Source organism: Xenopus laevis, chromosome 1L (genome assembly GCF_017654675.1).
Source record: "Xenopus laevis strain J_2021 chromosome 1L, Xenopus_laevis_v10.1, whole genome shotgun sequence".
In the NCBI taxonomy this organism is placed as follows: Eukaryota; Metazoa; Chordata; class Amphibia; order Anura; family Pipidae; genus Xenopus; species Xenopus laevis.
Genome location: NC_054371.1, coordinates 231,745,659 through 231,763,211, shown reverse-complemented (window position 1 = coordinate 231,763,211; position 17,553 = coordinate 231,745,659). Strand labels below are relative to the sequence as shown.

At 42.3% G+C, this 17,553-nt stretch overlaps 1 protein-coding gene across 1 annotated transcript; it reads right to left on the bottom strand.

The window, feature by feature from the left end:
• Positions 1–13,854: 13,854 nt before the first annotated feature.
• LOC108719083 (E3 ubiquitin-protein ligase TRIM11-like) lies at positions 13,855–16,325 on the bottom strand. Its single transcript, XM_018267701.2, has one exon. The coding sequence runs from the start codon at positions 16,316–16,318 to the stop codon at positions 14,741–14,743; it is 1,578 nt and encodes a 525-aa protein (XP_018123190.1). The 5' UTR covers positions 16,319–16,325; the 3' UTR covers positions 13,855–14,740.
• Between the last annotated feature and the right edge of the window lie 1,228 nt (positions 16,326–17,553).

Below are 17,553 nucleotides of genomic sequence, written 5' to 3'. Positions count from 1 at the left end.
TTTAGACCAGCCCCTATTTCTGATTTTCTCAGATTCGCTTTCATCTGGTATGGTGCCTATGGATTGGAGAAAAGCTGAGGTTATTTAAATTTTTAAAAAGGGATTACGATCTCAGCCTGGCAATTATAGGCCAGTAAGTCTGATATCGGTGGTGGGCAAATTATTTGAAGGCTTGTTAAGGGATCACATTCAAAATTTTGTCCTAGTGAATGTCATTATGAGCAACAATCAGCATGGCTTTATGAAGGATAGGTCATGTCAGACTAATTTGATTGCTTTTTATGATGAGGTAAGTAAGATGCTGGACAGTGGGGGGGGGGGCAGTAGATGTGATCTATTATGATTATGTCAAAGCGTTTGATACTGTGCCCCACAAACAACTGCTTTCTAAACTAAGGTCTTTTGGGCTTAATGAAGTCGTTTGCACATGGATAGGAAACTGGCTACAGGATCGGGTACAGAGGGTGGTTGTTAATGGGACATTCTCTACTTGGAGTAAGGTTCTTAGTGGGGTCCCCCAGGGCTCAGTATTGGGTCCACTTTTATTTAACTTGTTCATTAATGACTTAGGGGAGGGTGTTGTAAGTAATGTATCAGTGTTTGCAGATGACACAAAACTATCAGCCCAATTAATTCCATCCAGTATGTGGCACTTGCAACAGGATCTTGACTAACTGGCAATCTGGGCAGCTAAGTGGCAAATAAGATTCAATGTTGATAAATTTAAAGTCCTGCACCTGGGATGTAAAAATATCCACTTATACCCTTAATGGGACTGCACTAGGCAAATCCATAATGGAGACGGAGCTTGGAGTCCTTGTAGATAATAAACTTGTCTGTAGCAAGTAATGCCAGTCAGCAGCATCAAGGGCAAATAAGGTCTTGACTTGTATTAAATGGGGCAGAGAGTCACGGGAGGAGGGGGTCATTATTCTACAGTATAGAGCAGTGATCCCCAACCAGTAGCTCGTGAGCAACATGTTGCTCTCCAACCCCTTGGATGTTGCTCCCAGTGGCCTCAAAGCAGGTGATTATTTTTGAATTCCTGGCTTGAAAGTTTTGGCTGCATAAAAAACAGGTACACTGCCAACCAGAGTCTCAATGTAGGTTGACAATCCACATAGGGACTACCAAGTGGCCAATCACAGCACTTATTTGGCACCCCTAGAACATTTTTCATGCTAGTGTTGCTCCCCAACTCCTTTTACTACTGAATGTTGCTCACGGGTTCGAAAGGTTGGGGATCCCTGGTATAGAGCATTGGTAAGGCCCCATCTAGAATATGCCGTACAGTTTTGGTCTCCATCACTCAAACAGGACATTATTGTATTAGAGAGGGGACAGAGAAGGGCAACTAAGCTGGTAAAGGGAAAATCTTAGCTATGAGGAAAGACTGGCCAAATTGGGGATGTTCACGCTGGAGAAGAGGCGCTTAAGGGGTGATATGATAACTATGTATAAATATATAAGGGGATCATATAATAATCTCTCTAATGATTTATTTACCAGTCGGTCTTTCCAGCTGACACAAGGTCACCCATTCTGATTAGAAGAAAAGAGGTTCCAGCTAAATATTGGGAATGGTTTTTTTTACAGTGAGAGCTGTGAAGATGTGGTACTGGCTGATACATTAGATAGGTATAAGAAGGGGTTGGATGGTGTTTAGCAAGTGAGGGAATACAGGGATATGGGAGATAGCTCATAGTACAAGTTGATCCAGGGACTGGTCCCATTACATTTTGGAGTCAGGAAGGAATTTTTTCCCCTCTGAGGCAAATTGGAGAGGCTTCAGATGGGTTTTTTTTGCCTTCCTCTGGATCAACTGGCAGTTAGGCAGGTTATTTATAGAATTAAGGTTGAACTTGATCGACGTGTGTTTTTTTTCAACCTCACTTACTATGTTGCTGAGTGACACTGAGGGGAACCTGCTCTAGAACCTTCTCAAGGTAAGTGCCTACTGAAGTAGCATGAATGCTGCTACACAGTGTTCAAACATTAACATAACATATTCACATATTAAGCTTTAACAAGAATATCTGACAAGAGGCCCTTCTGTCACTGCTTCAGGCTCTGCATTGAAACTGCATGTTCTGTGCCATTGCCCTAATGATTCTGTGCTTTGTTTGCTGAGCTCTTATCTGCTCTCACTGGCATGAGCCAAAGCCGCACCCAGGCCAAATATAATGTCCCATAATAAATATTTACTCCCCTGTCTGTACTTGGCACCTGCTGGGAGTCACATGCTTTTCCTGGTAGTGTCCTGCCCTGTCCTTGTGGGGCTGTGACTGGGAACCTGTCTGTCTGTCCTCTCACTGCAATGAGACTGAACCCTTTTAGCTGGTACAGAGTAATAATAACACCGTATTGCCTGACATTGACAGCTATGTTTAGCAGAAATATTATGATAAAATAAGGGTAATAATACCAAAAGTTAGGCACCCCAAGTGATTATATTTACTTACCTGACACCCCAGGCCAGTGCTCCTATCAGCAGAAAACTGCTCCGTCCCGGGGTTATTCCAGTGAGCACCACAGAGCAATACTTTCCTGCTTCTTCTTTCTTTTTTTCTCCTTTAAAAGGGAAATTCAACTTTAAGTTAAGTGCAACTGTTTTGTGTGGCATTTCACCTGCAATCTCATTTCTAGGCTTGCAGCCCTAGCAACCAGGCCGCTATGTGAATGTCAGGATTAAGTGACCAATAGAAAACAAATATCACCATGTGTTTCTAGGATTATAAAACTGATGGAGGAATAGAATTTCATTCCATAGATAACAAATACTGATTTTCTTTTGTTCTACGAAACACTAAGGATCTGCTTCTCTGTTGTCCATGTCCTGCAGGTCATTGTGACTTTAATTTTAGCACTGAGCTGCCCTGCCTAGGGTCAGACTGGGCTGACAGGACAGTGGGGAAAACCCCAGTGAGCCCCACCATACCCAGACCCTATCCCCATGGCTAATTGAATGACTACCTAAACTCCTTGCTGGCCACTGAAGAAATTGGTATGTGCTGATGGAGTGGGGAGAGAAGGGCCAGAGGTGGGGTTGTGCATGGACAGGGGGCTGATGTGGCAGCTCTGGTGGGCCTGGTCTCCCCCAGACCGACACTGTATCCATCCCTACCAGAGAATATCCCACCAGTGAAGCAAAAGGCATCAACAGTCTATGATCGGTGCCATCATCCTGGGCCTGATATTGGTTATTGCTGCTGTGGTCTCCTCATGTTACTACTCTGTCTCCCTCCACAAAGCAGAGCCTTTAAAGACCAAGTTTTTGCTTCATTGTACACAACCAACAAGGCAGACATGTTTGCAGCTTTTTTTTCAAGGAAGTCAAGGAAATTGTCAGGAGAAAGAGGCTGCTCGTTATCTTCCCATAGTTCTGTTGTTAGGCTGCTGGGGGGGAAAGGGAGGGGCTGATTATACTCAAAATTGCAGTACAGCAGTAAAGGTGGAGAAAAGTTGTGCTGGTTTTTTAGAAAGGGAGTTAATGAGTGAAGTAAAGTAAGTTTGCTTGGCTTGGAAGAGGCTGGTGTTATAGGAGCGCAGGGCAGATTTGTAGCTTCAAAAGTCTGATTCTGAACGGGATTTGCGCCAGCGACGCTCAAGTGCACGTGAAAGTCTTTGGAGCTTTTGTATGAGCAGTATGTCACGGTTGGAGTTGTTTGGGTCTAGAACGTTTAGTTTTGATAGGAGCAGCTCATTTAGGGCAGTGGTGACTATAGTAGACAGAGGTAGCCACATTAGGACATGAGATGGCTGAGATATTAGAGTGTAGAGAGTCAAAGGAAGAAGAGAGATGAGACTACAGCTTGCAAGTCACGGTAAGTACGTGTTTGGGGAATAGCAGGGGGTGAGGAGGGAGTTAGTGAGAGTTGAAATGTGACCATATTGTGATCAGAGAGGGGAAATGGGGAGTTAGTAAAATTGGTGGTTGAACAGAGTCTGGTAAATATGAGATCCAGAGCATTACCATTGGAGTGAGAGGGGGAGTCTGAGCACAAAGATAAGCCTAGGGAGGAGGTTAGTGAAAGAAGTTTAGAGACAGAAGAGTTGTTAATGTTGTTAACGGGTATATTAAAGTCACCTAATATGATGGATGGGATGTTAGATGAAAGAAAGTAAGGAAGCCAAGCAGCAAAGTTCTCCAGAAATTGTGCAGTTGCTCCTGGTGGTTGATATATAAGAGCAATGCAGAGTGAAACAGGAGAAAAGAGCCTAATGAGACTCAAATGAGGAGAATGATAGAGAGGGAACAGGTGGAAGAACTATAAAAGTAGAGCGGGGAGAGAGAAGCAAACGTACCCCACCTCCAGGTCTGTTAGCAGGTGTGGGAGTATGAGTAAGTATGAGTAAGTATGAGTAAGTATGAGTAAGTATGAGTAAGTGTGAGTAAGTATGAGTAAGTATGAGTAAGTATGAGTAAGTATGAGTAAGTGTGAGTAAGTATGAGTAAGTATGAGTAAGTATGAGTAAGTATGAGTAAGTATGAGTAAGTATGAGTAAGGTGTAGCCCCCATAGGACAGGGCAGCAGGTGAAGCAGTGTCAGTAGGAGAGAGACAGGTGTCAGTAAGTGTGAGTAGATTGAAGGAATTGGCAATGAAATGGTCGTGTATAGCGGTGAGCTTGTTGCAGACTGATCTGACATTCCAGAGAGCACATGAAAGATTAACTGGGTTTTTGGGTATAGGAGTAAGTGTTCTGTACTGATTGAATTTGCTCCGGAGAGAAGGAGCTCGTGGCCGTGATATAACTGGGATGGGGTAAGGGCCAGGGTTTGGGGAAATGTCCCCAGCTGTCAGTAATAGAAAGGAAAGAAAGACTAAGTGTGAGTGGGATTTATAAGTCCTTAGTTTGTATGAAAAAGAGAAGTTTTGTGGAATAACTAAACAGAGTACTTTATATACTTCATGTGTGGAGAGGGAAGGAGAGGAGAGAGACTGAGATTTGTATAGAACTGGGATTTGATGGAGGAGGTAGTGAAAAATGTTTTATGAAGCATGAGAGTGAAAGGAGGAGAAATACAGGATAAAACATGTTTGGAGTAAGAAGTTACAAACTGGCAGGTACAAACAAATCTGTTTTCTTCTTATCCCAGATGTTTCACTGTTGATTGCAGGGGAATCCGGTTCCTTTTGCCTTGTCAATGTCTTGTCCAACTGCCTTGTTTAACTGTCATTTCTAAGCACTTGTGAAATATTAGCACTTAGGAATTGTTAGCACTCGTGCCATGCCCCAGACACGAGTGCCATCCCCAATACTGGGTCTGAATTTATATACTGATCTAGTCAATCATTTATGACAAACTGAAACATGGCTGGGGCATTCCATAGGCTAAAAGGCATTACCAAGTATTTGTAATGACCATAATGGTTACAAAATGAAGTTTTTCACTCATCACCTTGTTTTATCCTCATTATATTATAAGCGCCCCTTAAATATGACTTTGTAAAAATTGTTGCGGATCTTGATGATTTACAGTATTAACTGAGAAACAAGGGGGATACAAAAATGGAACAAAAGGGGATGTTGATTTTTAACAATGATCTTATTTAGATCATAATAATCTTTACATGGTCCAAGGGTTCTATCTTTCTTTTTTACAAACAAATATTGGGACCCTGGCAGGGGAAGCATATGGGTGGATGACCCCTTTTTTCTAAATTCTCTTTTATGTGTTTTTGAGCTCATTGAACTCTGGCTCAGATAAATTATATATTCTTCCATAAGGAATTCTTGCCTGAAGAAGTAACTCAGTAGGGCAGTCATAAAAACAATGGGGTGGCAACTTTTCTGCTCCTCTTTCATAAAAAATGTCACTAAATTTGTGATACTGTCTCAGAAAAATGCAATTGATGTTAGTGGTAGACCAACTCTCTATAGGTAAAATAGGAGTACCATCAATTTCAATCACTGAATAAAAGCTTTAATACAAATTAATGTAAACAAGGCTCCAGGGCCTGATGGCATACACCCCCGGGTTCTAAGAGAGCTTAGTTCAGTTTTAGATCAGCCCTTATTTCTGATTTTCTCAGATTCACTGTCATCTGGTATGGTGCCTATGGATTGGAGAAAAGCTGATGTTATTCCAATATTTAAAAAGGGATTACGATCTCAGCCTGGCAATTATAGGCCAGTAAGCTTGACATCTGTGGTGGGCAAATTATTTGAAGGCTTGTTAAGGGATCACATTCAAAATCCTGTCCTAGTGAATGGCATTATGAGCAGCAATCAGCATGGCTTTATGAAGGATAGGTCATGTCAGACAAATTTGATTGCTTTTTATGATGAGGTAAGTAAGATGCTGGACAGTGGGGGGGCAGTAGATCTATTTGGATTTTGCCAAAGCGTTTGATACTGTGCCCCACAAACGACTGCTTTCTAAACTAAGGTCTGTTGGGCTTAATGAAGTCGTTTGCACGTGGATAGGAAACTTACTACAGGATCGGATATGTTGTGTCCATGGAATATAGTGAAACACACAGACAAGTAGCTGCTGGAGTAATTGTGTAATGCTTAACAGGAAGGAAACTCCATAACTCAGTAAGATAAAAGTAGCATAGAAAACATAACAGCAGATTCAACAGGAAGTCTTATACATAAGACTCTAGTACTAGAACAGCATCAGCAGATTCAACAGTCACAATTACTTAAACTCATATTTAACAGTTCTCTCCCCCATCAAGATTCATGGTGGTAACACCTGTAAAATAAATGGTTAATAAAAGTCACAAGTTATAAGTTAAGTCTATCAGGAGGTCGATGCTCTCTTTGTGGGTAACGCCTAGAAATGTTGCCTTCTACTATGGAAGGAAACTGGTGCTCGGAACAATCAGGTGCCACGATGCTTCAGAGTATGTACTCTCCATTTCGGTTGGACTTGCAGGGGTTGTTACCTCTGGTGATGTCACAATCTGGGGCTCAAGGGGTACCCCATTAGTAAAGGGAATTCCAACAAGGCTTTGTGTCTGGTTTTGCTCAGTGGTAACTGCAGTATTACGTAGCTGGTCAATATGACGATGCCAATATAGATTGCCTGCCACTTTTACCATGTAACTGCATGGACCTCTTTGAGCAGTGACAATTGCTGGTAGCCATTTATTAGGCCCTCTGTAGTTCCTTGCCAAGACGGTTTGCCCAACACTAAGCTGCCGCAAGGTTCTCCTCTCTTCTCCCCTGATTTTAAATTGGTGGTTTCTCACATGACGATTGAGATTTGGTTTCAGCAAGTCTAACCGAGACCTAAGATTGCGGCCCATAAATAATATTGCAGGTGTACAGCTTGTAGTTGTATGAATTGAATTCCGATAGGATAACAAAAACCTTGCCAGTTTATGCTGCAGGGATCCACTGTCATGTGCCATTGACCGCAGTGACTGTTTCATAGTTTGTACAAATCTTTCAGCTAAACCATTTAGAATGTTTAATTCCATTGCGTTTCATAAACAATTGAAATTCTTCAGAAATGAATTGAGGACCATTATCACTAACAATCTGTTCAGGTATTCCAGTTCTTGCAAACAAGGTTCTCAATATATCAATAGTATATGAGGTACTAGTAGACTTCATCCAGAAAACCTCTGGCCATTTAGAATGAGCATCCACAATAATGAAAAACATCAGTCCCAGAAATGGTCCAGCAAAATCAATGTGTATAAGTTGCCAAGGAGCAAGGGCCATTCCCACAGATGAACTGGAGCTGGTTGTGGCATAGACTGCACCTCTTGACATCCAATGCACTTGTTTGCTAGTTGCTCTATTTGTTGATCAATTCCTGGCCACCACACAAAACTCCTTGCAAGTGACTTTATTTTTACTATGCCTAGATGGCCTTCATGCAGCTCATCTAGTACTCTTGATTGCAACTTTGTGGGAATAACAACACGAACTCCCCACATTACACATCCTTCATGTATGGTCAGTTCATGTCTACGTGAGTAGTAAGGAATTAGTGGGGCCATGTATGTATACTTCCAGCCGTTAAGAGTTGTCACACTGTACAGTCCACTCCCATTTTTGACCTTTCTGCAGCAATTGATTTAATGGGTATAGCACAGTTGCAAGATTTGGAACAAACCGGCTGTAATAATTAATAAATCCCAAAAACGATCTGAGCTGTGTTACATCCTTGGGCAGTGGTGCTTGTAACACTGCTTGGATTTTCTCTGGAGACTTGTGCAAGCCATTGGCATCTATAATATGTCCACAATATTGTATAGAGTCCTTAAAGAAGGCACATTTTTCTTTGTTGGCTCTTAGCCCATATTCTTCCAGCCGTGTTAGAAACCTCTTTAGGTTTTCCAAATGTTCTGTATCATCTGTGCCTGTCACAATTATGTCATCCAGATAACATTTAGTATGTGGAATGCCTTGTAGAACTTGATTCATGGCTCTTTGCCATATGGCAGGTGCCGAGGCCACGCCAAATACTAATCTGTTGTATCGGTATAGTCCTTTTGGCGTGTTGATTGTAAGGTAGTGTTTGGCATTTTCCACTACCTCCATTTGTAAGTAGGCTTGAGCAAGATCAATTTTGCTGAATTTTAGTCCACCCGCAAGAGAGGCAAATATATCCTCAATCAAAGGTAAGGGATACTTATCAGACTGTAGAACTGGGTTAATGGAAACTTTAAAATCTCCACATATTCTAACTGAACCATCCCTTTTTATAATAGGCACAATACAGTAGGTGTGCCCCAGTCACTCCAAGAGACTTTTGAAATTACTCCATCTTGTTCTAGACGATCCAATTCTGCTTCCACTTTTGGACGAATACTATAAGGCACTAGACAAGCTTTGTGAAATTTGGGCTGTGCATTTTCCTCAAGGCATATATTAGCCTTGATGTGTTTTAAAGTACCCATGCCTTCTTTAAATACTTCTGAGGCTTGAGCTAAAATGGCCTTTAATTGTTCCACTGGTTTGGTGTTATTAGCAAACACTGAATGTAACATTTTTATGGATTTCCAGTCAATGGGTATTTTGTGTAACCACTCCCGGCCCCATAATGCAGGACCACCTGTCTCCACCACATATAAGTCCAGCTGGCATTTAAAATTGTTGTAGTCTACCTCAGCATTTAAAACTCCAAGTGGCACTATCTTCTGTCCAGTGTATGTTTTTAGTAGTAGTTTTGTTTTCTGAAGAGGTGTGTCTTTAAATATTTTTTTATATTCCGGGTGTGTTATTATTGACACAGCAGAACCTGTGTCTAATTCCATCTTAACTGGAATACCAGCTATTTTTGGTGTTAGCCAGATGACAGATCGGTCACCGGTATCTGCATGATACACATCAATACTTCCAAGTTCAGAATCAGTGCTATCAGCTAAACAAGCATTATGAACATCATGTGTATTTGTAAAAGGCTGTTTTGAAACAGGGAAGCTCATTTTGTCACTTAGGCATACTGCTTGGATATGGCCCTTTTTATTACATTTTCTGCAGTAAGCATTCTTGAATTTGCAGGTTGCTGCATTATGGAATCCTTTCCCACACCTGTAGCAAGATCCAGAATTCTGATTAGAATATCTTTTATTTTGACCTGCCACCACTCTATGCACATCAGTTGCTGCTTTCTCCTGTGTTTCTGCTTTGCTTCTGTTCTGTAATTCTAATGTGTCCTTAGCAGCGGTCTCCATTGCTACTGCAATTTCTATTGCTCGTTTAAATGTGATGTTATCCTCTGTTAGCAGCCTTTTCTGTATGTTTTCCCTGCATAAACCACATACAAATCTGTCCCTTAGTGCATCATTCAGTCCATCCTTAAAATCACAGTGTTCTGCCAGTTTCCTTAACTCTGCTGCAAACACACAAATTGTCTCACCCTCCTGCTGGTTCCTTTTGTGAAATCTGAATCTTTCTGTTATAACCAGGGGCTTAGGTGACATGTGTTCCTGAACAATTTGCACTATTTCTTTAAAGCTTTTAGAAGATGTTTTTTCTGGTGCTGTTAAGTTGCGCACACGGCTGTACGTTTTGCCCCCTATTACACTGAGTAATGCTGCCACATGTTTCTCTAGGGGTATGTCATTTACTTCCAAATACTGTTCCAGTCTCTCTATATATGTAGCCCAGTCCTCTATTGAGCTGTCAAATGCTTCCACTTTCCCAATATGTCCAGCCATATTTCCAGATAGCATACAACTCTCTGCAGGAACTTACCACTGTTCTGTGTCTTTTTTTTTTTTTTTTTTTTTTTTAGCTGCAGCTTTTGGTGTCTCACATTTAGCAGATCTTCCTAAAATCTCATCCTTGTCGCCAATCTGTTGTGTCCATGGAATATAGTGAAACACACAGACAAGTAGCTGCAGGAGTAATTGTGTAATGCTTAACAGGAAGGAAACTCCATAACTCAGTAAGATAAAAGTAGCATAGAAAACATAACAGCAGATTCAACAGGAAGCCTTATACATAAGACTCTAGTACTAGAACAGCATCAGCAGATTCAACAGGCACAATTACTTTAACTCATATTTAACAGGGTACAGAGGGTGGTTGTTAATGGGACATTCTCTACTTGGAGTAAGGTTCTTAGTGGGGTCCCCCAGGGCTCAGTATTGGGGCCACTTTTATTTAACTTGTTCATTAATGACTTAGGGGAGGGTATTGTAAGTAATGTATCAGTGTTTGCAGATGAGACAAAACTATCAGCCCAATTAATTCCATCCAGGATGTGGCACTTGCAACAGGATCTTGACTAACTGGCAATCTGGGCAGCTAAGTGGCAAATGAGATTCAATGTTGATAAATGTAAAGTCCTGCACCTGGGATGTAACAATATCCACTTATACCCTTAATGGGACTGCACTAGGCAAATCCATAATGGAGACGGAGCTTGGAGTCCTTGTAGATAATAAACTTGTCTGTAGCAAGCAATGCCAGTCAGCAGCATCAAGGGCAAATAAGGTCTTGACTTGTATTAAATGGGGCAGAGAGTCACGGGAGGAGGGGGTCCCACTGTATAGAGCACTGGTAAGGCCCCATCTAGAATATGCCCTACAGTTTTGGTCTCCATCACTCAAACAGGACATTATTGTATTAGAGAGGGGACAGAGAAGGGCAACTAAGCTGGTAAAGGGAAAATCTTAGTTATGAGGAAAGACTGGCCAAATTGGGGATGTTCACGCTGGAGAAGAGGGGCTTAAGGGGTGATATGATAACTACTAGACATTAAGCCCGTTAAATTAACGGGCGCTAGAACATATGTAGTCAAACATTTATAAACAGAATTGTTGTAGGCGAATTTTCGGCTGCGCTACACAAATTCACTAACGTGCGAATTTACGCTCTGGTCGGCGAACTGTAACATATTTACGTTTTTCAGACTATCACCCACAATGGTAAAACACGCCACAGCGTAAGGGTGCGAAGTTGCGCGTCTATCTACTTCGCTAGCGTAAATTCACCAGAGACGGTCCGTGCGGCACATGCGCAGTAGCGCAATTCCACGGACACAGGTACTGTACGCAGAGACACTTGAACTTTATTATATAGGAGGCTATATAGCTACACAAACAGCCAGCACTATAATATAAAGGCCTTATAAGCTGTGTAGGGGGGGTGTGGGAGGGTGTAGCTTTGTGCGTTTGTGTGTGTGTGGGTGTGTGTGTGTTCGCCCGGTCTTCTCTCTCACCCTTCTGCTGCCGTGTGAGAGCCGGTCTTCTCGCTCACCCTTCTCCTGCTGTCTCTCACGTGCACTCTCTCCCCTCCACCTCCTTCCCCGTGACATCACCATGGGGCGGGGCCTCTTCTTTCAAACAGCTAATTCACAGACAGACAATGGAGGAAGCTCAAGCAACCTCATCTCAGTGCGTGACTCACAGCACCTTCTCGTTCTTTCTCTTCAGGGCTTTCCCTTATTGCCGCCGACTCCTCCATCCCAGCATCAGATCGGGATTCCTGGTGCGTGGTGTGCGGGTGCGTGAGGGGGAGGGACTGGCAGGTGCCTGTATATTGTGCGCCAGAGACGGTCCGTTCTGCACATGCGCAGTAGCGCATTTCCACGGACACAGGGACGGACTGGACGCAGAGACACTTGGATTTTATTATTATAGATGTATAAATATATAAGGGGATCATATAATAATCTCTCTAATGATTTATTTACCAGTAGGTCTTTCCAGCTGACACAAGGTCACCCATTCCGATTAGAAGAAAAGAAGTTCCAGCTAAATATTGGGAAGGGGTTTGTTACAGTGAGAGCTGTGAAGATGTGGAATTGTCTCCCTGAATCAGTTGTACAGGCTGATACATTAGATAGGTACAAGGAAGGGTCGGATGCTTTATTCACCAGTAGCTCCTCCCAGCAGACAGGAGGGAGCCAATGAGATTAGAGGAGGGAAAGGGGTGTTACAGGGAGAGCTGGGAAGTGAATCAGGGGTACAGGCTGATACATTAGATAGGTACAAGGAAGGGTCGGATGCTTTATTCACCAGTAGCTCCTCCCAGCAGACAGGAGGGAGCCAATGAGATTAGAGGAGGGAAAGGGGTGTTACAGGGAGAGCTGGGAAGTGAATCAGGGGTACATGCTGATACATTAGATAGGAACAAGGAAGGGTCGGATGCTTTATTCACCAGTAGCTCCTCCCAGCAGACAGGAGGGAGCCAATGAGATTAGAGGAGGGAAAGGGGTGTTACAGGGAGAGCTGGGAAGTGAATCAGGGGTACAGGCTGATACATTAGATAGGTACAAGGAAGGGTCGGATGCTTTATTCACCAGTAGCTCCTCCCAGCAGACAGGAGGGAGCCAATGAGATTAGAGGAGGGAAAGGGGTGTTACAGGGAGAGCTGGGAAGTGAATCAGGGGTACAGGCTGATAGGGGTTGGATGGTGTTTAGCAAGTAAGGGAATACAGGGATATGGGAGATAGCTCATAGTACAAGTTGATCCAGGGACTGGTCCCATTACATTTTGGAGTCAGGAAGGAATTTTTCCCCCTCTGAGGCAAATTGGAGAGGCTTCAGATGGGTTTTTTGCCTTCCTCTGGATCAACTGGCAGATAGGTAGTTAATAATAAAAAAATAAAAAAAAAAGGTTGAACTCGATGGACGTGTCTTTTTTCAACCTTACTTACTATGTTACTATGTTACTATGAATTAAACATGTTAAATATTTCTGGCTAACTTGAGGGAGAGTTTTCATTTTTAACATAAAATTATCCCCTTTTTCAATACATGGACTAGGAGTAGAATCCTTTTAGGACATACCATGTTTCCATGGCTAATCATGTTTCTCCTTGAAAATGGTCCTCGGATAAACTAACTGCATAGGCTCCTCACCTGATGCATCAGCAATTAGTTAAAATTAGTTAAAATTCACAGGATAAGAATACTGGTCCTTGACTCTTCACTCCAGACTTTTCTCTGTGTCTCTCCATTAATCTTACATCTATTTTTGTACACAAATGGATGAAGGAATTTAAATCAGTGAAACTGTGCATGCTAACTCTAATGCCATCTGAAAGCCCTCTCTGGAAATGAAACCATTGGACAGATTGATTCCAGAAGGTGTCGGCCACCTACCTCCCATACGTTGAAGAATATTCTACAGCTGAACTTTTCCACTAAACTTAATAAGGTTGTTTCTGATTTTTAGGTTCAGCAAATATAATGACAATAGCTTAAAGGAACTCATTAAAGTCACAAAGAAGTGTGCTTCTTCTGAGCCTCCACAGATAACAATGTGCACATGCCTTTGCTTCCTACCCCTTAGTCCTTAGTGTGAGGAGCTTCTATGGCAAATCACATCCCTTCATATTGGCTATAGGTTCGCTATAGGGTTGCAGCTCTCATTGCAGAATATAGATAAATAGTGGGTTTTGTCCAGAAAAAAAACAAAAAAACAAACAACAGCATATTCAAATGTATTTATTATTACGCAGCTCTCATCATTATATCATGTATATTTGTTTTCATATATCTTTCATTGGGGTTATTAACTGAGCCTTTTCTTTACACTTCAGATTAGATTTTGGGACAGGAATGTGTCTCCTTACTGGGAAATTAATATCCAGGAACTATCAGTTCACATACAGAGGACTACCATTTATTTCATACTAAGCCAATCTGTTGTGCTGCTCCTACACTTCCAGTGAGTTCACTCATAGCCCCTGACAAAGCCTCCCATATTTTATAATTAAATAAGTGAATTTATTGATAAGTACACCTGTCAGCCTCCAGTAATAACAGTTAAAATCAACATATTCTACCTCCAGTTCTGGATTAAAAATTACAAAATGTCCAGTGAGTCAGTTAAAGAGAGAAGAGCCCTCAGGCTTAAAGTATTTTCAGTAGGGAAACAAAAATTGTAATCAAACGGAAAATTCTTTCTTGTAACTCCATTTGCCCAAATACTATCATTTGTGGTGACTTTGTGGAGAGGTTGATTGGGTACCTGGCCAACTGTATGTCCACCTTTTTGCTAAATATTCCACCAGATGATATAATGGCTGGAAGGGCAATCGTTGCTTTATTATTGATTTAGGGATCCCTGCTCCTGTCGGCTCTAGATTAAACATTATTGTAGAAATGGCAATCACATATACACATCTATATGGAAAATATTTAAAAAAGTGTTATATGCAATAAATTTGATTCTGGTGATCCCTTAGTTAAAATATCTGCCCAGTGATTGCCAGGAGAGACTATCCAACATAAATGATTCCTGCACTTTATCCTCTTAACAGCATCACATGGTTAAGGGCAACTCTGGGAATGGAGTTCCCTGTTGGGTAGTGCTCTAACTAATAATTCTCACCCACTTATCATCATCCTTCCCTACCCAGAATGCAGCATGAAGGGGCTCAGTGAATGTGGCAGTGAAGGTGTGTAAGTGTCTGATTGGCTCACTCAGCTCATAAAAGGACAGACGTCCGGCCTCATAATCTAATGAGATCCTGATTCTCCTGCAGGAAGGGATATGGGCCAAATATGGTTCTTTCCTGTCATGTCTCACTGAATAGTTATCACACCATCTGCGCAAACACCAGGACTTGGTATTGTGCCCAATGTAGGCCTGATCTCCTCCTTTCCTCTCTATACTGGGATAGGCCACCCCAACCATCCAGTCCACTGAATCACTGACCTCCAAGTCCCAGGAATGCCGTCCTGAGGGGAAACTCCTGGTGCTTAAAACCTGAGAAACCTCAAATCTCTCTGGGGATTGTGGGTGATACTGGTCTGTGAGTGAGAAGGAAGCAGATTTCCTGTCCCCTGATACAGATACATAATCCCCAGCCGTGTTTATATCCAGTAACAGGTCTGTAGCCTCCTGCCCATAGATCCTCCATTCCTTTACCCCAGTCACAATGGCAGCTAAGCCTGTGAGTAATGTCTCTGAGATCAGATCCACATCCAGATCCCCTACAGCAGGGACCTTTATATCATGTCTCTCTCTGCCCCCCTCATTATCTGCAGCTCCATGTGATTCCCGTTCCTGTAGGACAGTGAGTGGATCTGCCATGTTGCACAGCTCCTCAATGTTACGAATCCTCTTGGACAGATTGTCCTTCTTTATTTCCAGCTGCTGGATTAAATTAGTTAATGGGAGTGAGAGCTTCTTTTTTTGCCTGGAGATGTCACTCAGGAGTCGCTTCTCTAGGGCTTCCAGCTGTTCCCTGATGTCTCTAAACAGGGCAGTGACTCTCTCTGTCTCACCGGCTGCTTTTTCTGCCACTTCTCTCCTGCGCTCCTGCAGTCTCTGGGCTTCTCTCTCAGTCTCCTCTCTCACTGGGCTCAATTTCTCCAGAACTTTCCTCAGTTTCTCTTTCTTCTTCTCAGAGGTCTCATTCAGCAGCTCCACCCTGTGGCCCCTGTGCTCTCCAACCATGTAACAGGACACACAGACACAGACAGAGTCCTCACAGCAGAAATACTTTAGGAGCTCATTGTGTACAGAACATTTTCTCCCCATAAAGGAGTCGGTGGGTTGGGTCAGTACATGTTCTGGTGACTTGCTGTGGACCCTCAGGTGGGTCTCACACAGAGAAGCCTCACACAGGAGACAGGATTTAGCAGCAGGTACAGGAGAGAGGACACAGTAGGTGCAGAAGATCCCAGTCTCCCCCGGCTCTGTCTCAGTTGGACGGAATCTCTCTGCTATGTTACCCAGAGTTCTGTTCCTATGCAGGACATGGCGCTTCTGAAACTTTTGTCTGCATTCAGGGCAAGAATATCCCCTTGATCCCTCCTGGGTACACAGTAACCTCCTAATGCAGCCCTGGCAGAAGTTATGGCCACATGGCAGGGATACAGGATCAGTATAAATGCTCAGGCAGATGGAGCAGGTCAGTTCGTCTCTCAGATCAGCAGCCGCCATCACTGAGAACAGGAGCAGCAACTGAACAAGAAACGAAACTGAAAGATCCTCTCTCTCTCTCTCTCTCTCTCTCTCTCTCTCTCTCTCTCTCTCTCTCTCTCTCCCTCTCCCTCTCTCTCTTTACGAGTGGGAATTGTTTTATCATCATCTCTCATACAGGGTGGGCAGAGTTTATTGCTTGGACCTCCTGTGAACCATTAACTTCCCATTCCCTAAATGGTAAAGTGGCAGCTCTGCCCATTTGCAAGACCATCAGCATTATCACTTATTATGGTGGAACAAACCCAAATCATCAGGATTGAGGTACAGGGGGAGATTTATATTTCCTGATCTCTTTATATCATTAATAGGATCCCCTTTTTATTATAAACAAATCCAAGGAGTTGTGTTGCTGGTGCTACAAAAATAAATGATGATAGTTTCCTGAAACCAATAGACCCCTATAACTGATAAGAACAGTGAGGGGGACGATGGATTTACTTGGATTTACTTTGAAAGCAGCGAGTAAGTTGCAGGTAAAACTTAGTCCCTGTGTAAAATGTATAATGAAGCAATAGAATTCTTAATGAATCAGATGAAAATTAAGCGTAGGACTGGCCAGATATGGGATGACTTTGACATAGTTGGCCAGCTTAAATATATTGCAATATATGGACAAACAATCCCTGTCTTAAATATATTGATAATGGTTTGAGTGCAGAGGACCTCTTGTATTTGCTTATATATATATATATATATATATATATATATATATATATATATAAAATATTTTCTTGAGTTTTTGCACCTTGGTGAGGAGTGAACTCATGATCCTTCTTGTCAGCAGGCTTAGGGGTGTCATCAAGTTCATGGCTATAAGTGGTATCATCCACATCTGAGGTTTCATCATCTCTAGACTGGGCAGCAAATGCAGCTCTTCAATTTAGGAGCAAGTGAAACATTCTCTGTTTATTCTCTATTTTAATAAAACATTTAATCAAAAAAGAAAACATACAGACACACCAAGTATTACAACTAGTACTGCTACTGCTGCTACATATGCCAGCAGTAATATTAAGCAGCCTACTTACTTTTAATATTATTCTGATGCTGGTCAGTTGCTCTGTTTCTTTCAGGTTAAGGTCAGACCACTGTTTTTTCATGCTACATCAAATTTTCTCTGGAGACCTTCTATGACCATTCCCAGAATATAATTTTGTTTGTTCTTGAATACTGTGCCTCCTTGCAATCATAGT

What these genes read in the sequence shown, in the direction of transcription:
- LOC108719083 (XM_018267701.2), bottom strand. Translation starts at nt 16,318, where the DNA reads ATGGCGGCTGCTGATCTGAGAGACGAACTGACCTGCTCCATCTGCCTG.